The sequence below is a fragment of the Aphelocoma coerulescens genome, chromosome 1, assembly GCF_041296385.1.
Source record: "Aphelocoma coerulescens isolate FSJ_1873_10779 chromosome 1, UR_Acoe_1.0, whole genome shotgun sequence".
NCBI lineage: Eukaryota > Metazoa > Chordata > Aves > Passeriformes > Corvidae > Aphelocoma > Aphelocoma coerulescens.
In genome coordinates, this window is record NC_091013.1 from 40317914 (window position 1) to 40339705 (window position 21792).

A 21792-nucleotide genomic window follows, 5' to 3' on the forward strand; every position below is an offset into this window, starting at 1 on the left:
AGATAGAAAACAGTCTGCTTTTCATTTTTACCACTACACAGTAACATTTGTGAGTGATGCTTTTTCTGATTTAGTTGATGACCAGTAAATTCTGTGAGTGAGTCATTAAAAAACACCAGGTGGGTCAAAAACTTTCATGACATACCTTTTCTGAAGAGCCTCTATGAAACACTCATACATTGATCCTACTGCCTTCTGATTGCTGGTTTCACAGATTAGCACTACTAGTCAAATAAATGCTGTGCTCAAGTTAAAAGCTAAACATAAAGGTAACTTGAAAGTGTTTCAGCAACTTGTGAAGGGAAGCATCTTACTGATGTTCAAACAGTGTTCCTGTGTTTTAGTCAAACCCCTCCAACCTTTTTAAAGAATTCTATTTGAAGTCAAACATGAAAAGACATTTTTCCAATTTCACTGTTCATAGCCTAGGGAAAGGACACGATGAGAGGAAAATGTTATCAACCATTCTTTTATCATTTACAGTTCTGAACTTATTTACCACGTTTTGTAATTAAAGATATATTAGAAAGACTCGCCCTCGTAACTGGAAACGGCTTCTTTCTCACATCTGAAGAAACCTGACTGCATTCTTCCTAGATACTTGTAGCCCAACATACACTTCAAATTCATTTGCTATTACAATGGCAGCATTCAAGAATTGAGTAATTTCTAATCAGTTCTTATGTTAAAACTGATTTGCATTTTAATAGGAATAGAGAAAAGTAGTTTAGAAGTTCCTGCTTGAGGAACAATTTCATCATATTGAAATGTTAAGGAAACAAGAAAACCAGAATGATGTTATCAGGGACTGAAGACAAAGATTCATACTCCAGTTGCAGGTCAAAGCTTTATGCCATCACACCTCTAATTCTGGTAATGCATTAATGGTAACACAGATATACCTATTCACACTACGCTATCCCAAACACAAAAAGAACTCATGTATCAGTACAGAGCTGTGTTTCAGGCAAAGAAAACTCACTGAAGACTTGAAATTGCTAGGCTGTAAGTAAATTATGAGCAATACAAGTTCTCACATGGCAAGGTAAGGCCCATGTTGTCTGCTAGTAACATATACACCTAAGTAACACATCTAAGATACAGGATTTGAGACATCACCTGCCTTGTTTTACTGCCCTGCAACACGAAGTCTGAGAATATCTGCATTTGTTGGTTTGTATAAAACAGAGAAAATAAAGACTCTTCTGTTGAATAAGGAAGTATACCAAGAGCATTAAACGTGGCAAACAGCAAGTCCCATGTGGTTTACCTCTGCAGGTTAGAGAATTTAATTTCTGCCCTTAAGAAACAACCTATACACCTACAAACACAGGAATTCAATAAAAAATTTTCAACCTCTCTGAAAATGATGCTAACCAGACAGATACTCAGAAGAGTCAGGAGCATTTTGACTTCCTAACTTTACACAATGTCTTTCATTCAAGACCACCAAGAAGCAATCACTTTACCCTTCAGCCTCATTTTTGGTGACAGAATGCCAGGAGTACTGATATCCCCACAAAATTGTCTGGCATTCTGCTCACATCTTGTGAAGCAGTTTTAACATACAAAGCTATATAAACCACTTAAACAGCTATCAGCAGTACAACAGCGTATGAAAGATGGAGAAAGATTTAAAAATACATTATTTTTAAGAAACAGGAACAATGCAACATCTATGAACCAAAAAAAGTATATTTCTTATAACAATATAATCCTTAAAGAATGCATAGCAATACCTGCTGCTGTCTTTGCCGCCTCATTTGGGCAACCTGAGACATCATGATCTGACGATCCAGTAACTCCATCCTCTGCTGCCTCTGGATGTCAACTGTTGCTCCCATTCCCACTCGAACTTCGTTCGTTGGTTCCGAAGATGAGAAGACTGGTTCAAGAGTCCAAGAAAATATCTTTGCTACCCATCTGGGTACACAAAGAATTTGATGAACTTTTAAGATACTGCTATTGTAGCAAATCCCAGAAAGCTGAAATCAAAAATGAAATGTTAAAAAACCCCTGAAAACCAAAAAACTTAAATACACCACATTTACTTTGAATTTGGCTGCAGGTAACAGTTGGTCTTTCTGGTTTTTAAAGCACTTTTACTGTATTTACTCACAGTTCTCAGTCAAGAATCAGAGAACGAACAGGGGATTTCTTTACTTCCCTACAACTACAAACTATTGCTTTTTAAAATCTGTGTGGTGCATTGCCTGTGACTCATAAAGTTGCATGGGGTTTTTTGTTTGTTTCAGAATTTGAGCCCAAGCCAAGTGACCCTTTCTAAAACTGGTCAAAATTCAAATAAAGTTTTAATTTCTAGTAAAAGAGCTGGTCAGGGTATGCTGCATGCTGACCTGAGAAGATTAAGATTGCTCTTGAGGATGCTGAAGCACTGTAAACACTTCTTCAAAAAACCCAAACCCCCTTAAGGCTTCTGTCCCCATCACCCGAGTCCCTCCTTCTAGTAAAAATAAAAGTAAACAAGCAGAATTGAAGTTAAATCTAAGACTATGCACAGACTTATTCCAAAAGGAGCCCATCTATCTTACAGGAAGAATAAAAAAATGTTTAAAAACCAATTCATTAAAAACTGTGATACTGAAAAAGCCAGTTTTTGTGAGGCACTTCTCCTACCCATTAAAAAAAAATCCCATTCGCTGTGTTTGTGCTTGCCTTGAGGCTTGATTTCATTTCAGATTTAGCAGGAGAAAGAGAAATTCATGTGCCCCATAAATGGATTTACAGATCACTCAGCCATTATTTTGAATGTCATTGTGAAGCCGCAGCACTTGAGCCCAAAGAGGTTCCATTTGCATTCTGCTTTATGCCACATGTCAGCATTTGTGACCCTTTATTGTTTGTTATGCCACAAAAATTATGCTGTGACAGCACAGTGAAATGCACAGGAAGAGATGTGAACCTCAAAAATCTGTAAACATACCCCAGAAATGCAATTTTGCTAAAATCAGTGTAGAAACTCTGCATCTGAAGTATTTATTTATTTGGGGCTATTTGTTGTATCTCACTGACATTTGTATAAACACACTAAATGCATTGATGAGTATACCAGGGGAGACAGTACAGGAAAAAGCAGCTTTCTTTGGGAGAGGGGATATTTTTCATATTATTTAAAAGGTTAAATATCCAATGAGATAGTGAGACTTTTAGCAAAAACACATTCTGCTTTGGAAAACAATGATTTTTGTTTTATTATACTTTGATTTTATGATGCAGGGGTGAATGTAACACCAAGCACAGGCCATTCTAAAATGAGAAAGAACAGTTTTAAACTACCCTTACCCTCTTCAGTCTTTCAGCCATGCTTTGAGACAGGAGGTAAATGCTATAAAGGCCATAATCACATCAGAGTGAAGGCTGCCTTTAATAAAAATTTTCAGTATTCAAAGGAAGGTTCTAACTGGACAGGGCACTGTCACAGAAGCTTTTTCATGACCTCAGATATTCTTTCCTCAGCTCTAGTGAAACTGTTCCAGATGACTGTAAACTCATGACTAAAACCTGTGCACATCAACTGGAAACTAAGATATAGCTGTAACTGCCAAAGGATAAGAGGAAGAAAATTTCTACCACTCCTGCAATTCACCTGCTTTTGGTAGGTAGTACTTGAGGTGTCTGCCTAGCAAGAAGGTCTCTCAGAAGCTAATGCCCTGGTCCTGAGGGAGTGACATAGATAGGCTCCTCACTCAAGAAAACCTAGCTTGTACAGTAACTGAGAAAGCAGTGTTTTGGGGAGGGAGAACCACACTGCAAATATTACAGATACATTTAATCTGATGTTTTCTTCAACACAAAATGCTCGAGCAGCACCAGAGCCTATAAGTTATCTTCCTTCCTCCCACCTTGTTAGCTGTAGGTGTAGGGAGCATCATTACGCTGTGGAGCCACGAGCCCTCTTTCGTTCCAGGGATTCTGCACACCTAATTGTACAGGTGTTAACAGGGAAAGAAGTCCCACGCAAAATACTTTGTCCAACATCACACCAGCATTCCCTCACTGCTTTCAAATGTCCCTCCTAGATACTCATCTCCGCTCTCTCTTACCACCTTTGAAAAGGTCTACTGTTTACAAAAATCTTGAACGGGTTCAAAAAGTCATAAGAACAAAACAAAGCAAGTGGTGATAGGAAAATCTGCATCTCCCTGAATATATGACAAATCTTGACACGTGTCTGAACATATTAACCACAATCATTCTTTTATCAACTCATGATGGAAAACTGAGCAATGAGATAACAGCAGCATATCTTTGGTGTCAGTACTTTGGAACTTGTTTGTCTCAGAAGGGAAGGTGTACTGCAAGCACCAATTAGCAGCTGCATCAGTAGAAGCATTCTTGCATTTTTCTTAGCAGAGATGGCTAGTCATAGAATCATTTAGGTTGGAAAGGAGCTTTAAGATCATCAAGTCCAGTTGTTAATCCAGCAGTGCCAAGTCCACCATGTCCTTAAGTGTCACATCTGCATGTCTTTTAAAGACCTATAGAGATGGTGACTCAACCTTTTTTTGCCCTAGGCAGCCTGTTCCAGTGCTTGACCAAGTTTGGTGAGTAATTTTTCGTAATACTCAACCTAAACCTGCCCCTGTCTCAACCTAAAGGACATTTCCATTTATCTTACTTGGAAAAAGAGATTGACCCCCACCTCATTAAAACCTCCTTTTAGGCAATTATATTTATATATATCCTTTCAGCAAGTCATCCCAGAGCATTTAATCAGAAGAAAAGGCTTTCTATAGCTAGAAGTTTATTGACATGCTAAAACAAAGAGACATTATAGAGAAGTATAAGAAACTTTAAAACGCTGTGGTCACTTATAACAAATTTTCAGTAAGTTTCACCTAGTGAGGACAAGATAGCTATTTCTATATTTCCAATAAACCCAAAATTGAGATATTTGTAGTTAAAATAGGTCTTGTGATTCAGACTGGCTCAGTGTCACACTCTCATCTTAATGTCAAGTATTTCCAAAGAACTTCCTCTTTAGTTGGTTCATATGCAGAACTTGATATCATTTTAAAAAACACAAGCTTTGACAAAGTATAAAGCAACTTTTTACACCATTTTTGTTACTGACATTGAGTGAATTTCTAGTGTTTAAGAAAGCAAAGCAACACTGTTTATTCAAGGAAGATAACACGATCTCATTATATCCCAATTTCAGCACCAGACATCAGATTAAAGGGCTACTTCCCCCAAACTGAGGAGCCTCTACTGTACTTTAGCCTCCAAAAGTCACCACAAAAAGACGTTGTGGTTATGCTCACACTGTTAGAATGGAGAATTTGTGGCTGGCAACATAAGGTTCATCTTATACCTTATAAGGTTTTCTGTTAGTCACAGCATCATCCACCATATTGTATGTGGCACAGTGCTAAGCAGAGGAAATGGAGAATGCTGGAAACTCTCTGTCACACTGCAGAAAAAAAGTGTGCTTATATATTTTCAGTTTCTTAACACCTTGGCTTACTATTGGTTCTTCATATGAAGTTTCCTAACCTCCTCCTGCCCCCATAGAAAGCCTAACTTCCCCTCCCCTTCCCTCATGTCCTTCCAAAGTTGTACACTTTTAAGAAAAAGGAAGTAGCTGTAGTTTCTCTGTACATAAGGTAAAACAAACATGGAAGGTCTCCAGTATTTTACATGGCAAAGAGACATATGCTCCACGAGTAGCTGGAGTAGTATTTAAAATTTAAATTCACTGTACTTGATTAACACCAAAAAAAGGAAATCAAACAGAAAAAAAGTAGACTGGTGTAGAAAATGATGTTGAAAATTATTTTGCCTAAAAGAACTTGACGGCAAATACTCAATTATTTTGTTCTGAAAAACGTAAATATATTAATCATATGTACTCAAGACTTGGCTATTTTCAGATACCAACAAATGAAGAGCAAATATTTTTCTTAAGGTGAAATGACGTTTTTATACCTATTTTATCTGCTTAATCCTTAGTATGTTCTGAATTCTATACAACTAGAATCAAAACATGGGCTTAAGTTTGTGTCAGAATCCTGTATTTATCTTCATTAAAGAAAGCATTTATCAAACCAAAATGGATTGTGTGAAACTCACCCAAGAAACAACTACCCAACAAATAAACCCACTACACACGTATTTTCAACTTCTGTTACAATTGTAACAGATTATTCTGTTTGGGTTTCCTTTTTGGAAATTGTTGCAAATACTATAAACAGCCTTTTGCAATAGTTACTTTGAGAGAAAAATAAGATTATAATGATACTAAAATATTTCTCTTCAATTTTGTTTCCAGTTACTGGGCTCATAAATTTTCCAGATACCTTGACACTTTTTTCTTCAGAGCTCCTCAATGCTTCATTGGTCAGATGGAATCATTATCAGCTAAAAAACATTGTGTATGTGCAAGCATGACTGTACTGCCATTTCAGCACAGTCCTAAGCATATGTTCCCTTGGTCTTTGCCAGCGTTCTGTAGGTGATCATTATCATGTTGTTAACCAGATCTCTTTAATTAAAAGATCAGGGTTTGATTAATCTAACCCAACATAGAGATCTGTAATTTAGAAGCCTACTTATGAGCTGGTTGTTTAAAGTTGGTTTCATAGTCAACAGAGAAAAATGGGTACTCAGGATGTAACTCATCCTTTGGCAGATGTCTCCAAAGTACACACATAGCTGAATTACTCTCATGGATTCCCTCTCTGAAAAAGGGTAACTGCTGCCAAAAAAGCAAATGTTCATAGAACAATCTAATTCCTAATGAACCAGTTGGCATAGCTGACCAAATAGACCGTATTTTGGACACAGAAACTCTCAGATCAAAGAGAGAAATTTAGAAGTGAAATACAAACTCAAAAACCAATAGCCATTTTTCTACAGGATCTTAGAAGCCACAGATATAAAATACAAAGTATCTTATGACACATTATTACCTTTTCCCTTCCTTTCTCACTACTTCCTTCCAGAGTTGGAAATATCTGCATCTCCCTCCTCCCCAGACAATTAAAACCTCACTTCCAAACCAACATCCCCCTGTACTCCAGATGAATCAACTCCTTTTTTTCTCAGATGTGTTAACTGATGCAGGAATAAGTGCTGGTAGCTTAGTCAGTTGTCATGTGTTAACATCTTGACGTGGGCAAGGTGTCAAAGCTCCCATTATAGGGGGCATTAAGACAATGAAGTCAGTAGAATGTAGTGGCACTCAGATCAAGTAACTTACAGTCAGTCAGCTGAACACTGAACACTGTCCACACAAATATTTCACATTAGTTTTGGGCAGGATTCAGCATGTGTTAATGTACATGTGGATATCTGCATGTATCACAAAGTTAGCAGACAGACAAACTATGGTTCTTTTTCGTTTTGTAACCTTTGTTCCTCTGTTGCTTTTCCATTTCTTATTTCAAGCTATGCACTTCACAAGCTATGCACTGCTGAGGTTGCAGCTGGGTACTTAGGTCAGTTCTGCATTCCCTGGCACAGGAGAGACATGGACTTGCTGGAGCAAGTCCAGTGCAAGGCCACAAAGATGATCAAAGGACTGGGAGTATCTTTCACATGAGGAGAGGCTGAGGGAAGTGGGACTGTCTGGCCTGGAGAAGGCCCAGAGGGACTTTATCAATAAAGAAATGCTTGAAGGGAAATGAAGAGGATGAAACCAGGCTTTTCTCAGTGGTTCCCAGCGACAGGAACAAAGGCAATGGGCGCAAACTGAAACGTGGGAGGCTCCCTCTGAAGATCAGGAAACACTTTTTCACTGTGAGGTTGATTGAACAGTAGCACAGGTTACCCAGTGAGGTGGTAGAGTCTCCATCCTTGGAGATACTCAAAAACCATCAGAACGTGGTCCCGGGGCAAGCTGTTCTGGGTTGCCCTGCCTGAGCAGGGAGGGTTGGACCAGATGTTACCCTCAGTGATTCTGTGAACTGAGTACTTGCTCTTTGGTAGGTAGTTCTATCAGGAAAGGGGAATCACATCAGTTACACACAAAACACATGGTTTTACTTAGGTAAGTACTTAAGCAAAGGCAGAATTTTTAGTGAGTAGTCTCACTGATATTAGCAATACTACCGATATTTATACTGTAACACCAATGTCAAATATTCAGAAGTTAACTAGATCAAACATTTAACTAACATTTACCTGAATCCGCTTATAATCACAGTTACAAACAGTCCAAGAAATATCATACTTTGACCAAAGACCTACATGAGACTAAACATGGATGACTGAAGGATATCCAGACTAACTGGAGGATGAAGGACAATGCACAGCAGGACATGAATGTGGAGGTAACTGCATACATTAACAGAGTCTGACCAAAGACTCTCTTTGAGAAAGCACATATTTAACACTAATTTTAAGTATGTAGAAGGGATGATAACTTAAATATGAACACCATACTGTGGGGTAATACAAATGCTTCTACATTCCTTTTAAAACATTTTTTAAAACAATAAAAAATTCAGCATGAATTGTTCAAAATCACTCAAAAAAGATGTGAAAGAGGAAGAAAAACAACACAAAAATCAGTGATTCCTAGGTCTGATCAGGTATTAACTACATAATGTTATTTTTAAGACAAGAACTAAAACAATGGAAGTCTGGTTTAATTATTTTGCTCCCCAGCTGAATCACATTTTATCCTATAAATGCCAATTCTAAAGGACATGAATTCACTATACAGAAACACCTCAACTGGATGAATAACTAACAGGAAGAATGGATAAAGTTCTTAACAAATAGAACCCAAAGTATAATCCAAGTACACTTGGGAGCATTTTAAGAGCAGATATCCATAGTCTATGTAAAACTAAGTTAGCCACTTCAAAATTATGAATAATAACTAATGTACTCAAAAAACCAGAACTGAAATTAAAACCATGCATTCAACACCATCTGAACTTTCTATCTTAACCTTAAGCCATTAAAGTACAAGCTCTAAATTACAGATTCTCTATGTGTTCCAATGTCTAAATATAAAAAGCGCAACTTTTCATACAGTCTGAGAAAAGTAAATTCCAATGTAGCACAGCAACAATGAAGAAAACTGTTGCATTCAGCTTAGCGAAATCTGCAAGTCAAGCAGGGTTTCAGAAACTTTTCAATTTCAGTTTCCTAAGGTTTGAACTAAACTCTACATAAATTCAAGGCAGCTCACAGCAGACTTGGTGGGTTCCAAAGTTTGAACTTTATGCAGGGCAGTTCATCTTGCAAACAAGTGAAAAACCAATACTAGATAAGGAAAAAAGCTACAACGCTAAAATCAAAGAAAGAGCCTGAAAGATACCTTCCCCCATGAAGTACAGCCCTAAGCTACTCAGAAAAACCCATGGCATGTGATCTGTCTGATGACAACATCATCCTAGAAAGCAGAGGGAATTGCATGTCTTAGCGGGACATGTCTTCTGCTGGTGACCAACCTGAGCTTCTTTAAGCAGGCGAGCTCTAGCTATGACTGAGCCTTGACACACCTCTCAAATTTCAATCCCACAAGAGTGTAGCAAGGAAAAATGTAAAGTGGGAATCCAAGAGATTTTAAAGGGGTGGGGAAAAAAAAAAAAAAAAGAAGATGCATACATCCAGTGAAACATGAATACCACTTCCTAAGTGGTTTTGATTATTTTAAAGAAAAAAATAGTGAAGAAACTGTTTCAGGCCTTCACTAAACTGAGTGATATGCACTGCATGGAAGCACTTCTGTAAACAACTACTGAAAAAATTTCGGGCATCTCTAATATGTTTCCTAATTTTATGACACAAACCCCAAAAATCTCCTATCATAAGAAACAAATGTGGTCTGCATGTGCCAGGCATCATATATTCCTGGCAAAATAAATCACAAGAAATTAAATTAGTCTTATCAATCATAAGAAGAACATTACAGATTACTGATTACATCAAATTTGCGATTTTCTTTACTTCTTAAATTCTCTCTTCCTTATAAATAAGCATCATTTATTTAAACAGCATGTTTTATACAACCTACCAACAACTGACATACCAAAAGTACAATAGCTGATTATCCAGTTTCATGTGGAGAGTAAAGAAACTGCCTTTAAGAGTGTATTCCTGTGCTGGATCCAGCATCAAAATTAGATCTAGCAAGATATACCTCATCACAGACACAGCAGACCTGTATTCCAATAACAAAACTGTAATTTTTGCAACTGAGAACAATTCGCCTTCAAAACTACAAATTGTCTAAAATTCCCTATCATCAGGCACATTACAAGAATGCCTACCTGCACACATAGATTCATACACACGTTTCTGTAACGATGGCATCACTCAAAAACACTGAAAACAAGAACTCAAGGCAGTACAATTCTCAGTATGTCCATACCCTGCCTGGAATTCACAACTAAGATTAATGATACTAATGATACAAGGATGTAACTGGAAAGTCAGATCCCATTTAGTCATGTTCAAATACAGATTGTGAGAATTTAAATAAACCTAAACCAGGAACATAGTGAAGACAAAGTGGAAACTGACAACATCCTAGAAATTGTGCACCATCATTTTGATATTCCACATAAGCAGAAGTGCAACAAAAGGTAAATTACAGAACAGCATCATAATACACTCATTTGAGTGGCTAAGTGATCTTCAGTGCTAAAAACACAGTGAAGTGTCTAACAGGCAATAAACTAGTAACTAAATATCACAGCTATCTGACCTGGTGTTCGTGCATTTACTCATCCCTTTTGTACAAATACCTGAAAATTTGAGTCCACAAAGACTAAGCTAGTAAGCTAGAAAAATGTCAAGAGTAGTAAGAATTACATAACATAGGTTGTCAGAATGACTTAACATCAATTTGACAATCTATTAACTTCTGACATTCCACATACATGTTATCAACGAACTACACCTGTAGTGCTGAAAGACACCTTTATAGAGCTGCATATCCTTTTTCAGATTATTTAACATATCATGAAACTTTATTCCTTTATCAAGTTTTCTCAAAATTTATGCCAAACTGTAATTTCTAACAGAGGAGAAAAAGAGACTTCTTAATCACAGAAGTGTGGCAGATATGCTACACAAAAAAAAAAAGGCTGAAATTCCTAACATGAATTTCTTTTGAAATTGCAGTACTTATTACAAAGTGGAGTGCAGCTCTCTGCTTGCTGCAGAAAAAATTTGAGACTGAAAACACATCATCATTGACAATGACTTAATTCATGCTGACTGAAGCAATATGAAAACTTGAAATTATTTTTTTTAGCCTTCCTGTGACACAGAGGTAGCTCAATTTAATCCTGTGGATTTACACCTAAGTAAAACATACGGTCAACCTGAAATGAAAAACACCACGCTAATTTATAAAAAAGATTACTAAGAAAGTTGAGATAGTTTCATTATACATAAGAATAAAACTTTACATTAAAAGAGAATTAAAAAAGAACTGCATAATATATTACAAAACAAAAATTAAGCTGTTCTTTATATGTCTGTATAACCAAGTATACATACAGCTTCTGTCATCAGGAAAGAGGGAGTTAAAATGCCTTTCCATTTCTTTCCTTTCCTTCCCTCTCTAATGAACACCTGTTTGAAAGGAAGGGCTATTAAAAGAGCCAGCAGAGTAACAGGAAGGGCAGTGCATTCGGAGGAAGTCACAGATCCTTCGGTGGGCACAGAGGCTTGGGCTCCTTTCCAGGGGAGATAGATTCTGGTTTGTTAGCTGCACTGCTATCATCAATATTTATAGCAAGATCAAATCATGAACAGATGTCACTATTTGCTGTTCTGTCACTCCTGTTATTAGTTATGCTGCAAATTCACAGAATACTTTGCAACAGTCAATGCAAATAGAATGCAAATGGAGACCAAACTACAGAGTTGTAGCAGCATTTCCCTCTGAGCTCAGCCCGAATTCAAATTAGTATGCAGCAAGGGCATAGTTTGAGTTCTCCAGACTCCACCAACTTAGTAATGAGCTCCCTTGGAAGTGGTGGTACTCTTGCTGTCTGAAAAGGTTACAGTCTTTTGGGCCAAGAAATCAGTCTGAACTCCTAATGTCTAAGTTCATAAAATTTTAAGAGAAGCTTATCAGTATCTAATAATCTGAAGGATTTAGCACCATCTGTTTCAGCACTTAGTGCTTAGTACCAAGAACAGAGTAAGAAAGGAACACACCTCCTTTATCTGACTGATGTGATGAACATGATTTTGTACCCTTACTGCCACTGTAATTGTGAGAAACAGCTATACTACAGATCTCCTAGGAGATCAGCAAAGCATGAAAAAGCCACACAGCAAAGTTATTAAAATCTGCGTTTTGGAATCAAAGCTTGAGGCTTGCTGAAAACTGAAAAAACCAAACCCCAACCCAGGGTACACATTTCTACCATTTCCTCAATAATGTCATTTATAGTTGTGGGTGTACAGCTATATCCATGGCGACAGAGAGCAGTGGCACCCTGAAAATACTAACTACCAGTTTTGTCGTCTGTCAGTTTATCACCAGCTAGTCAGTGCTTTACACATTTGTAAGTTGAAGAGGAAAACTTTCTACTTACCATCACAAAATATTACTTTGTAATTTCTGTTCGTTTTGTATCCAAATATACTGTGCTGATCACGTACATAACAGAGTGTTTTAAGCAACACATGGTTTTTATAACAGTAAGACTTACCAATCCACTTAAGGCTAAAATCCAGATGTAGGAACCAGAAGTTAAGAGCTAGAAGACAAGAGCAGGGATTTAAATTTTTATTTTACAAAGTTATTGCTATATGAACTACTAAGCTGCAATATAATATAGGCTATGCACTCATCATGACAATGGAAGACATCAGACTTTTACCTCCGTTAAAATTCAGTTTAACATTAAAAAAAAAGTATTCCAGAAGCAGCAAAGTGGAAAAAACACAGGGATCCAACAATTGTTCCCCTTCTACAGAACAATACATTTTATTTTCATATAGCTTACTGAGTATAACAGGATGTCAGTTATAGGCTGCACAGAAAAACAAGTCTGAAAGACAGACTGAAGCAAAGGAAATGACTCAGCAGCAACGGGAGAAGAGTTCCAAGCAGGCAGGCACTCCAAGTGAAGCTCTCAGACAAGCAGTCAGACAGACTAAGCACAAGCACCAAAATTAAAGAAATGGAGTTCTCACCCAGTGACATTTTGCTGACATGAAATCACAGAAATAAGTCGTAGTGAATTTTTAAAAGAATCCTGATAAGCCGACATGGCAGCCCATTGTTTCTAGCAAAGTATGTGACTAATCATCTGGAAAAGATTATTACCAACTGGAAAATGGACTGAAAATTAGACCAGTACTGGTTACTGAAATGTTTCTGCACGATGCTGTCTGAATCATAAGAACACCTTCCCTCTAGAGGTCTGACTACGGAAAGAGTGACTTGAGATAAGGGCAGAGTTTACAAATGAGGAGAAGGCAAATGAGTCTTCCCTCAGCCTCTGTGTGATGGCAGCAACTGTTCTGCACACAGCAGGGAGAGTTCCCACACAGATATGGGGGTTAGTGACAGCACTGATCTGCACTAGAGGTGCTGAGTGTATGAAAGCAAAACACAAAAGACACGATGGAAAACAGGCCACACAACATCATGGCTTTCCCAAAGACTGTAATAATAGTGGAATTGATGGGTTCAGAAGAGAGGAAACAAGATTTCTGAAAGATCAAGAAAATAAGGTGCTGAAGCAGAAAGTGTAGGAAACCAAGGCTGAACAGGAAAGAGGATGACTTAAGTGTTCATGTGGAGCACAAGTCAACATTCTGAAACTGAATACGTTATCTAAAATACTCTCTACCACATTTCACATAACTATGGTGTTTACCCCACTGCCAGTGCCAGAGCTACTTTTGAATCCCTAGAACATATAGAAATGAGCCTAATTTCTCACAAATTTATATGTCTCCTATTTCATAATTCAGGTTGTAACACAACTGTCCATTCATTTCTAGGCTGCTCGGTTTGGATTTTTTAAAAATTGTTTTTTGAACAATTACTGGCTTTCCACACAAAATAGCTATATTTTTCCAGTGACAGTTCACAGAATACTACATGATGTTGCTGTGCTCTATGTTACACTATTTTAAATTACCTGTCACATGGTAATGCATGATATACAAGTAAGATTAATTTATATAAAAGTGAAATTCGCCAAAACCTTGATTAGTTGCAAACAGTTTTACCATAAAAAATACTGTATTCTACACCTTCATTTGAACTCTAACAGACAAGGGAAAAGAAACAAATTCAAGAATATAAGTAAACTGGAAAGGTGAAAGATACATATGCTTTAGGAACAAGTTCTGTTTTAATCTCTTTTTGTCTGATTCATTTTACTGACCAAAAAAAAAACCCAGTAGAATTGTCTATTATATTTTTCCATGTAAGACAAGGTAAGAACACATCAGTTGCTCACCACTTCAGCATACTAGAAACACATGTTTCTCTGTGTTTTAGCTGATGGGATAGTTACTTGTTAAATGTATGTTGAATCGTGCATCAAAATTCATAGACAAACATACAGAAATACTACAGAAAAACTAACTACTACATTATTAGTTTATTAAAAGATGAACAAGCAAGTACATACCATACCTGTAAACCCAGTATGTAGACCAGAGACTTGTTTGTGATAGAAAAGTGTCCCAATACTTGTGTCACCTGCACTCTTGGAATGGAGGAATAAAATGGAACAAACAGTGCAAACACAGGACCCAAGCTGCAGAAAGAAAGACACAGATGGTTATAAGAATGATACTAGCAACAGTAGTGTCAAAGAATCAAAATGAGTTAATTCTAAGTACATAACAATCGAAATGTTACACCACCTTGCAAACAAAGGTCTTCCTTGAGAACCAACACTAGGTAACTTGTGGCATTCAAGGTAATAGATAAATTAGCAAATAAGAACAAGTGACAAAAAGTATTTTATTTCCAAATGTTTAGGACTGGAGGCGGAAGAGAAGGCAACATACTTCCTCTAATAGCAGATTTCTCCTATAAAGCACAGCACACAACAAGAACAGCAGTAATTTCCTGCATCAGAACAAAATGTCTTTGATTCAAATGGACAAATGATAAGGATTTTACCTTTCCCAAAAGGTTAAGGAAACCACTTCACTTATGAAGCTACGCTCCTGGTATTTACCCAGACTTAAGGTGTTAGAGGATTGCCAATAGAGTACAGTATCTAAGATGGGAATATTGACAGTTTGATTTAATTTCCCTTTGCCAGTGACTTCCTGGCCCTACAAATAAAACTTCTTTAAGGGTCCTCATCTTAATCACAACACAAGATATTTTTTAAGTTTTTAAACCACCATTGGAAGGAATGTCATAGAATCTAAGACTTCAAGCACTTTTTACAATAAGCAGATGCCTAGACTGATCTTGTGAACATGAACTAGAGCATTTCATTCAGACACACAGACACAAAGCCCATTTTCCTCACCATAAAGCACACAGAAAACAAAACCATGTCTTAAACACAGAGGAGGTCACAGAAGAACCAATACCAAAGGCATGGATATGGGAGATTCTAGGAGAAAAATACTTCCTAGGATGCAGAAGGTGAATTATAAAGGTCACTTCAGGCAGACACAATTTGCTGCACTGGAGGAGCTGTGAAAGCTGCAGGCAGGGGAGGCCACCAGCAAAGTGCCATCAGCCCCAGGTGAATCCTGAGCCATAGCTCTGCACTGTCCCGGGCCCGACAGGCACAGGGTGCTGCATGGGGTGATTTTTCACTGATTATCAAAACTTTCAAGAGTTGCAGTTCCCACAGGACTTTACATGAAAGGGATCCTTCTGTACCCAGCAGGAATTCCACAAACAGCCCAGATCAGGACATCAGTAACTTGAACTGTTCACTCAAAAATACATTTCCCTTCCAGAGAAACTACTGATAGCAGCAATCTATGGAAAATTATGGACTGAATATTAAAACTTACATTTCCTGAATAATTGCCAAGTGCAACACCCACAGCTACGAAAGAAAAAAAGAAAACCCTTCAAATATTATTTTTACTGATTTAATGGTCTCTGGCTTAAGAGCATTTTGCTATCATTTTGTTTGTTATATTCCAAGTTCAGCTTCGGGAAAAACTTCCAAAGACTTAAATACAGTTTAATTATAGAAACATTTTTAGTACCATCCATTTGACACATAGTCAGATGCACTTAAATGTACACAGAATGCCAACTCAGAAATTAATGAAAAATGTTCAATTTTGCATATAATCCTTTTTACACAAACAAAACACACCTGTATAAACATACACAACACATTCCTGAAATAAATTGAAATTATTTAAGTTGTAAGAGTCACGTGCTATAAGAAAGCAACATACAAAAAAATCATTCTTCAACTGAAGTTAGTCCATTGTAGACAATAGTCACTGAATAAATCAGGTTTTATACATGAAGATAGAAGAAACACAAAGAAAAAAATGTATTTTCTCTTCTTAGGAAAGTATTTTTAAATTATTTCTTTCTACTCTCACCAAATTAACTGAGAGAATACCACATTTGTGGCATGCTTTTCAGGTTTTATTGATCCTGTGATAAACAGTGACTCAGACACAGAGATTTCACACGCAAGAGTGCACTCAATCATAAGATGGGAAAGTACAAAAAGGAATTTCCCAAGACTGCAAGTGCATTTTAAAAATAGATTAGAGAATCCCAAAAGGTTCCCTAAATGTTAGTATTCACCATTTATGTCAACAGAGACCACAGAAAGCACCACCCAGTCCAGAGTAGTGATCAGCTTAATTCAAAGTCCAGTGTCTGACACTTCTCAGTACCCAACAACCTAGAGGAGCTGGATGAAACTTAGTGATGGGCTTTTTCTCCTAAAACAGTAAGTTCATAGGTACCACAGAGGTATGCTCCTAAAGGCTTCAGTGTTTGTTTTTTAGACAGAGTTCACATCTGATAGAAATAGATATTGCCCATATATCCATTCAGGTATCTTTTTTTAAAATGTCAAAACTGGTGCCCTTCAAAACAGTCTGAAACTCATTTGTACAGGCAACTACACTCGGTGAAAATTCATTCTGATTAATTTTAAACTTTCACCTTCAGCTTTCTTTATATAATTCTGTACTTCAAAAATTTCCTTTAATATTTTCTGTTGCCTTCAGAATTTTCAATAGTTTACTTATGCCTTATTTTAGAATATCTATATGAGGACGCTGCTTATCTACAGTAGGTCTGTTGGAGGAGTTATCCACGTAATAATACTAGAATATGGCTGACAAAGTAAAGGACAACAAAAGGATGGTTAAGGAAAATGCAGACCCACTGGTGAAAAAAGGGACCCACTGACGAAGGGCAAGAAAAATGGGCACTCAATGTCTTTTTTGGGTCAGTTTTCACTGGTTAGTTTTGCCCTGAGGCCTCGCAGGTGGTCCCTGAGCCTCCTGTGGGACTGGAGCAACACCTGCTGTAAAGGAAGATATTTTGGAGGCTCTTGAGCCCAACTGATCACACAGGAGGCCGTACCTCAGGGTTCTGAGGGAGGTTGCCAATGCTACATCACTGAAACATCATGGTGATTAAGGCAGGTTCCTGATGACTGGAAAATTGCAAATGTCACACCCATCTTCATGGAGGGCAAGAAGAGGATCCAGGTAGCTACAAGCCTCACCTCTATCCCTGGGAAAGTTACAGAGCAAAGCTCCTAGAAGCCATTGCCAGCTACATGATGGATGAGGCAGCTGCTAATATCCCCTATGGATTTACCAGGAGTGACTCTGGTGCTGTGGATAAGGAAGGGGAAGATGGCAAATGTTGTACACTCTGAATTTAGGATGCCCTTTGACTTGGTTTCCTCTTCAGCCCTTAAGGAAAAACAGGGAAGATATGCACTGTATAAGCAGATTTGAGGGAATCTGGCTGCACTGGACTCCAAGGGTTCTGATCAGCAGCACCAACTTTACTGGCAGCCACTTACCAGCAGCTTCCCTCAGGGATGCACACTGGGATGAACACTATTTACTGTCTTTATTAAACAGCCTGGATAATGGGGCAGAGTGCACTCCCAACAAGGTAGCAAGTGAAATCAAATTGGAGGGAGCAGTCAATACTTCGGAGAGCAAGACCACAATTCAGCTATTCCTTGATGGACTCGAGAAATGGGCTGACATTAGGAACCTTAGGGAGTTCAACAGAAGTAACTGTGGAGTCTTCCATCAGGGTTGGAATAACCTTGTGCAATGGCATAAACTGGCTAGAAAACCGATTTGCAGACAAGGAACTGGAGAATCTTTTCAGTGTTAGTCAGCCTTTGAGTGTCAGTTTATCCTTGCAGGAAAGGTCAATCACATACAGGGCAGCATTATCAATGTGTTATCCTCAGGCCAAGAGAAGTAATTGCTCAGTACTTAGCCTGAACCTAAATCATTGTGTCCACTTCTGGGCTTCACACTTGAAGAAAGATATTATACTGGAGCAAGTCCAGACAGGGGCAATGACAGTCCAGTATCGTACCAGGCTGCCCAGAGCTACAGTCTCCATCCTCAGAGATACAGCTTGGACACATAGCCCAAAATAACCCATTCTTGTTGGATGCATTTTGAACCCAGGGTTGAACTAGATGACTGCCAGTGGTCCTGTCAAACCTAAGCTACCCTATTGTTCCATGAATAATCAAAGCCTTTTTCCTGAAGGTCATGATCACTGGAGGAATTTCTGTTCCTCTATTTCACTAGACAGGTGCAAACACCCATCCACACACTGTAAATAAAAGGACTGGTTCTTAACTCTTTTAGTCATGTGTCATAGGTTAGCAAGCATAGTCCCGGAAGGGATATCCTTGCTAAGGGGTGCTTACAGCTTCCTCTGGGACCTGACAGAACCTATCAGCTGGCCAGTTTGAATATGGACAATTCTTTAAGCCACTTAAAGTTGTGACCGCCTCTGTGATCCACACTTAAGAATAGACAAACTCCCCCTCCAAGCTCTCTCTCGTTTCCGGCGCTGGCACAGGTGGCTGCAGGCCCCGTGCAGGTGCCAGCGGGCCCAGCCAGGCCCTGCTTGGGCCAAGCCAGGCCGGGCCATGGCCAGCCTGGAGCCGATTGACCTGTTCCAGCCATGGAACCCCCCCCACTGCCTTGCTGTGGGCAGCCGGAGCGGCTCGGAACCCCCCCTCTCCACTGCGGCCGAGATTCAGCAAAGCGGCACCTCTGTGCGGCAGAGGCCAGGTGACCAACAGCGATAAGCCACATTCCAGCTGCAAGGCCGAGGTGAGATTAACGCTTTTATTGCTGTGAAGAGCTGAAAACCTGAGGGAAGAGAGAGAGGAGATGCTTAAAGCTGAAAGTCTGTTGTGAAGCTATGATATATCAGAGTATCCTGTTGTAATTTCATGAAGATATGGGGGGTGGACTGTTCAACTCGTAAGCAATAGGCAGATGCTGCCGCAGCTGTAATTTCATGAGAAGTTTGGACAGAGAGAGATGAACCAGATGAACCAGATGAAGATGGCCCTTTGCTCCCAGGGAAGGAGAAGGGCCTCTGTTTTTTTTTTGTTTCTGAACAGCTCAACCTTAAAATTGTACCCCAGAAAACTTTCAAGAGTGGACCCTCGAAAGCAGTTGCGGGAAAAGCTGCAAGTCGGGGGAAGGGACTCACATCGCAAGCAGAGAGACTCCTCTTCCTAAATGGACTGAACAATATTTGGAAGTGGGTGGCTGTCTCGGTGTGATACTGTTTTCATAGCACAAGCAAAAAGAGACTTCTCTTTCTAAATGGACTGAACAAGGTTATTATGGAAGTGGTAAACAGACTGAACATCTTAAGGGTTGTCTTTACATTGTCAGTGGGAGAAGGGAGGAAGGTGGGGGGAGGAGGAGAGTTCTAAAGGTGGTATAATATTTTTTCTTTTCTTCTTTTAGGTCTGTTAATAAACTTCTTTATATTCATTCAAGTTGGTGCCTGCTTTGCATTTCTCCTAATTCTTATCTCACAGAAGATAAACAGTAATGAGTATTTTAGACCAAACCACTACATCATGTTAATTAGTTGTTTGGTAGCATATATCAGATTCAACATCTACAAGTGGAAAACATATTCCTATTGAAGGACTACTTCAATCTTTTCTTTTTCTTCACTTCTTTCTTATCCTCTTGTTTTTGCTTTCCCTCTCATCTCTTTTCGTGTCCTCTCCTGTACTTTCTCTCCTTTTGCCGAGACCTCCAGCACAGCCCTTTGTTCACTACACTATGAGAATATCAGGAACATCCTTTCAAGTGCCATGATTAACTTCTACTAGAAATCTGAGATGTCTGTGTGCAAAGAAGGGCTATAGACACAAACATACGCTGACTCCGAACGGAGTTTTTGCCCACTTCATATTTAGGAAGTTAATTTCAGTCATGTGGGTTAGAAAATAAATTTTTCAAACAAACCAGAAAACTCTAAAACCTGAAAAGTGAATTCTAGAGTTTGAACACTCCACATGGATACCACGTCTATCCCAAAGATGTACTGTAGTAGCCGTCTCGACAATAATTATATTATCATTTTGAAGAGCATGTTAAATTTTAACATTGCAGTGAAACAGAAACCATGACCAGATGGGAACATTCTAAATCATATGCATTTATGAGATTGGTTTTGTACAGAGAAAAATCCCATGACATGTAGGAACAATATCCTTGGAAAAAAGAAATCAGAGATGTAAAAATTACTGTCAGAGAAGAAAAAATCAGGGGCAAGTACATCTTATAAGAGAAATGCACGATTTAAAGTCTAAAACAGTGACTATTAAAATGCAGATTAAAATAAAACATTAGCACTACCAAATATATGCACAAAACAGAGGAAAAAATGGTTCTAAAATGCATGAAAAGAGGGTTAGAAAGCTAAAGAAATGTAGCTTCTGCAAAAATACTTGCTGTTGTCAATGGAAGTTTTGTGGGATTAAGTTTGCAGAAATAACCTGCTATTTTATTCAGAATGACTCACTACACTTAGTAACTGCGGTGCTGTGTTTTTCTTCATTCAAGTTCTTCAAAAAACCATTAAACTGACAAATTCACAACAACGTATTTTTTGGGGGACTAAAAATATCACTTATAAAACAGCTGCAGATAATACAGGCATGTAAACAGTGCACTTGGAACTCAAGCTACTAAATCACTTCAGTGACCTGCGCTCCTACAGTCTGTCCAAACACTGCCATATTAAACTTAAGGTGCCAGCCTTTATTCTGAACTAATGCTAAATATTCACAATAACATTCCTTACAATTAAGTAACTCTGTGGAATGTGACCACCCTGATAGTTGTGTTCCTCTCCCTGCTGGAACCCTGGACTCAAAGGACCCACCTATTGCACCCAATCCTTTCACTACACATGAGCAGGGCACCCCATTGCCTGAAGTCTCTCAACAGCCGCAAAAGCATTTGGCTTTGTTACTCAATACTCACTAATGCCAATATTTCACAGGAAAGCAGCAAAAAGGCAGAGAAAAAGTAAAAACCCAAGACAATACTTGAAGTTTTGCATCTGGAGGCGAAAAGAAAGGTTTCTCTTGTCCTTGGATATCTCTGCAGAATCACTGCGACATGGAGTTCATCAAAATTTGAGACTAACCATCTAACCAACACTTTACAATCCCCTCATGAAGGCAGAAGTCAGACACCTATCCTAAAGTAAGCTTTAGTTTTTAATGCCAAGACTATCCAACAATATGTTTCGTAAACTGCTGGGTTCCATGCTACTTGCCTTGCCTGCCAAAAGCAAAACTGAAGTATTTGCACATATATGGTAAACACAAACGTGTA

At 38.4% G+C, this 21792-nt stretch overlaps 1 protein-coding gene across 3 annotated transcripts in view; it reads right to left on the reverse strand.

Annotated features, from left to right (window-relative positions):
• Window positions 1-21792, reverse strand: part of UBAC2 (UBA domain containing 2) — an 89356-nt gene that overhangs the window by 15487 nt on the left and 52077 nt on the right. For all 3 annotated transcript variants that reach the window (XM_069007975.1, XM_069007967.1, XM_069007985.1), the window contains exons 5-7: window positions 14597-14720; window positions 12651-12698; window positions 1740-1985 (exon numbers count right to left, since the gene is read on the reverse strand). In XM_069007975.1, coding sequence (XP_068864076.1) covers window positions 1740-1985; window positions 12651-12698; window positions 14597-14720 — 418 coding nt within the window. The remainder of the gene's footprint in view (window positions 1-1739; window positions 1986-12650; window positions 12699-14596; window positions 14721-21792) is intronic.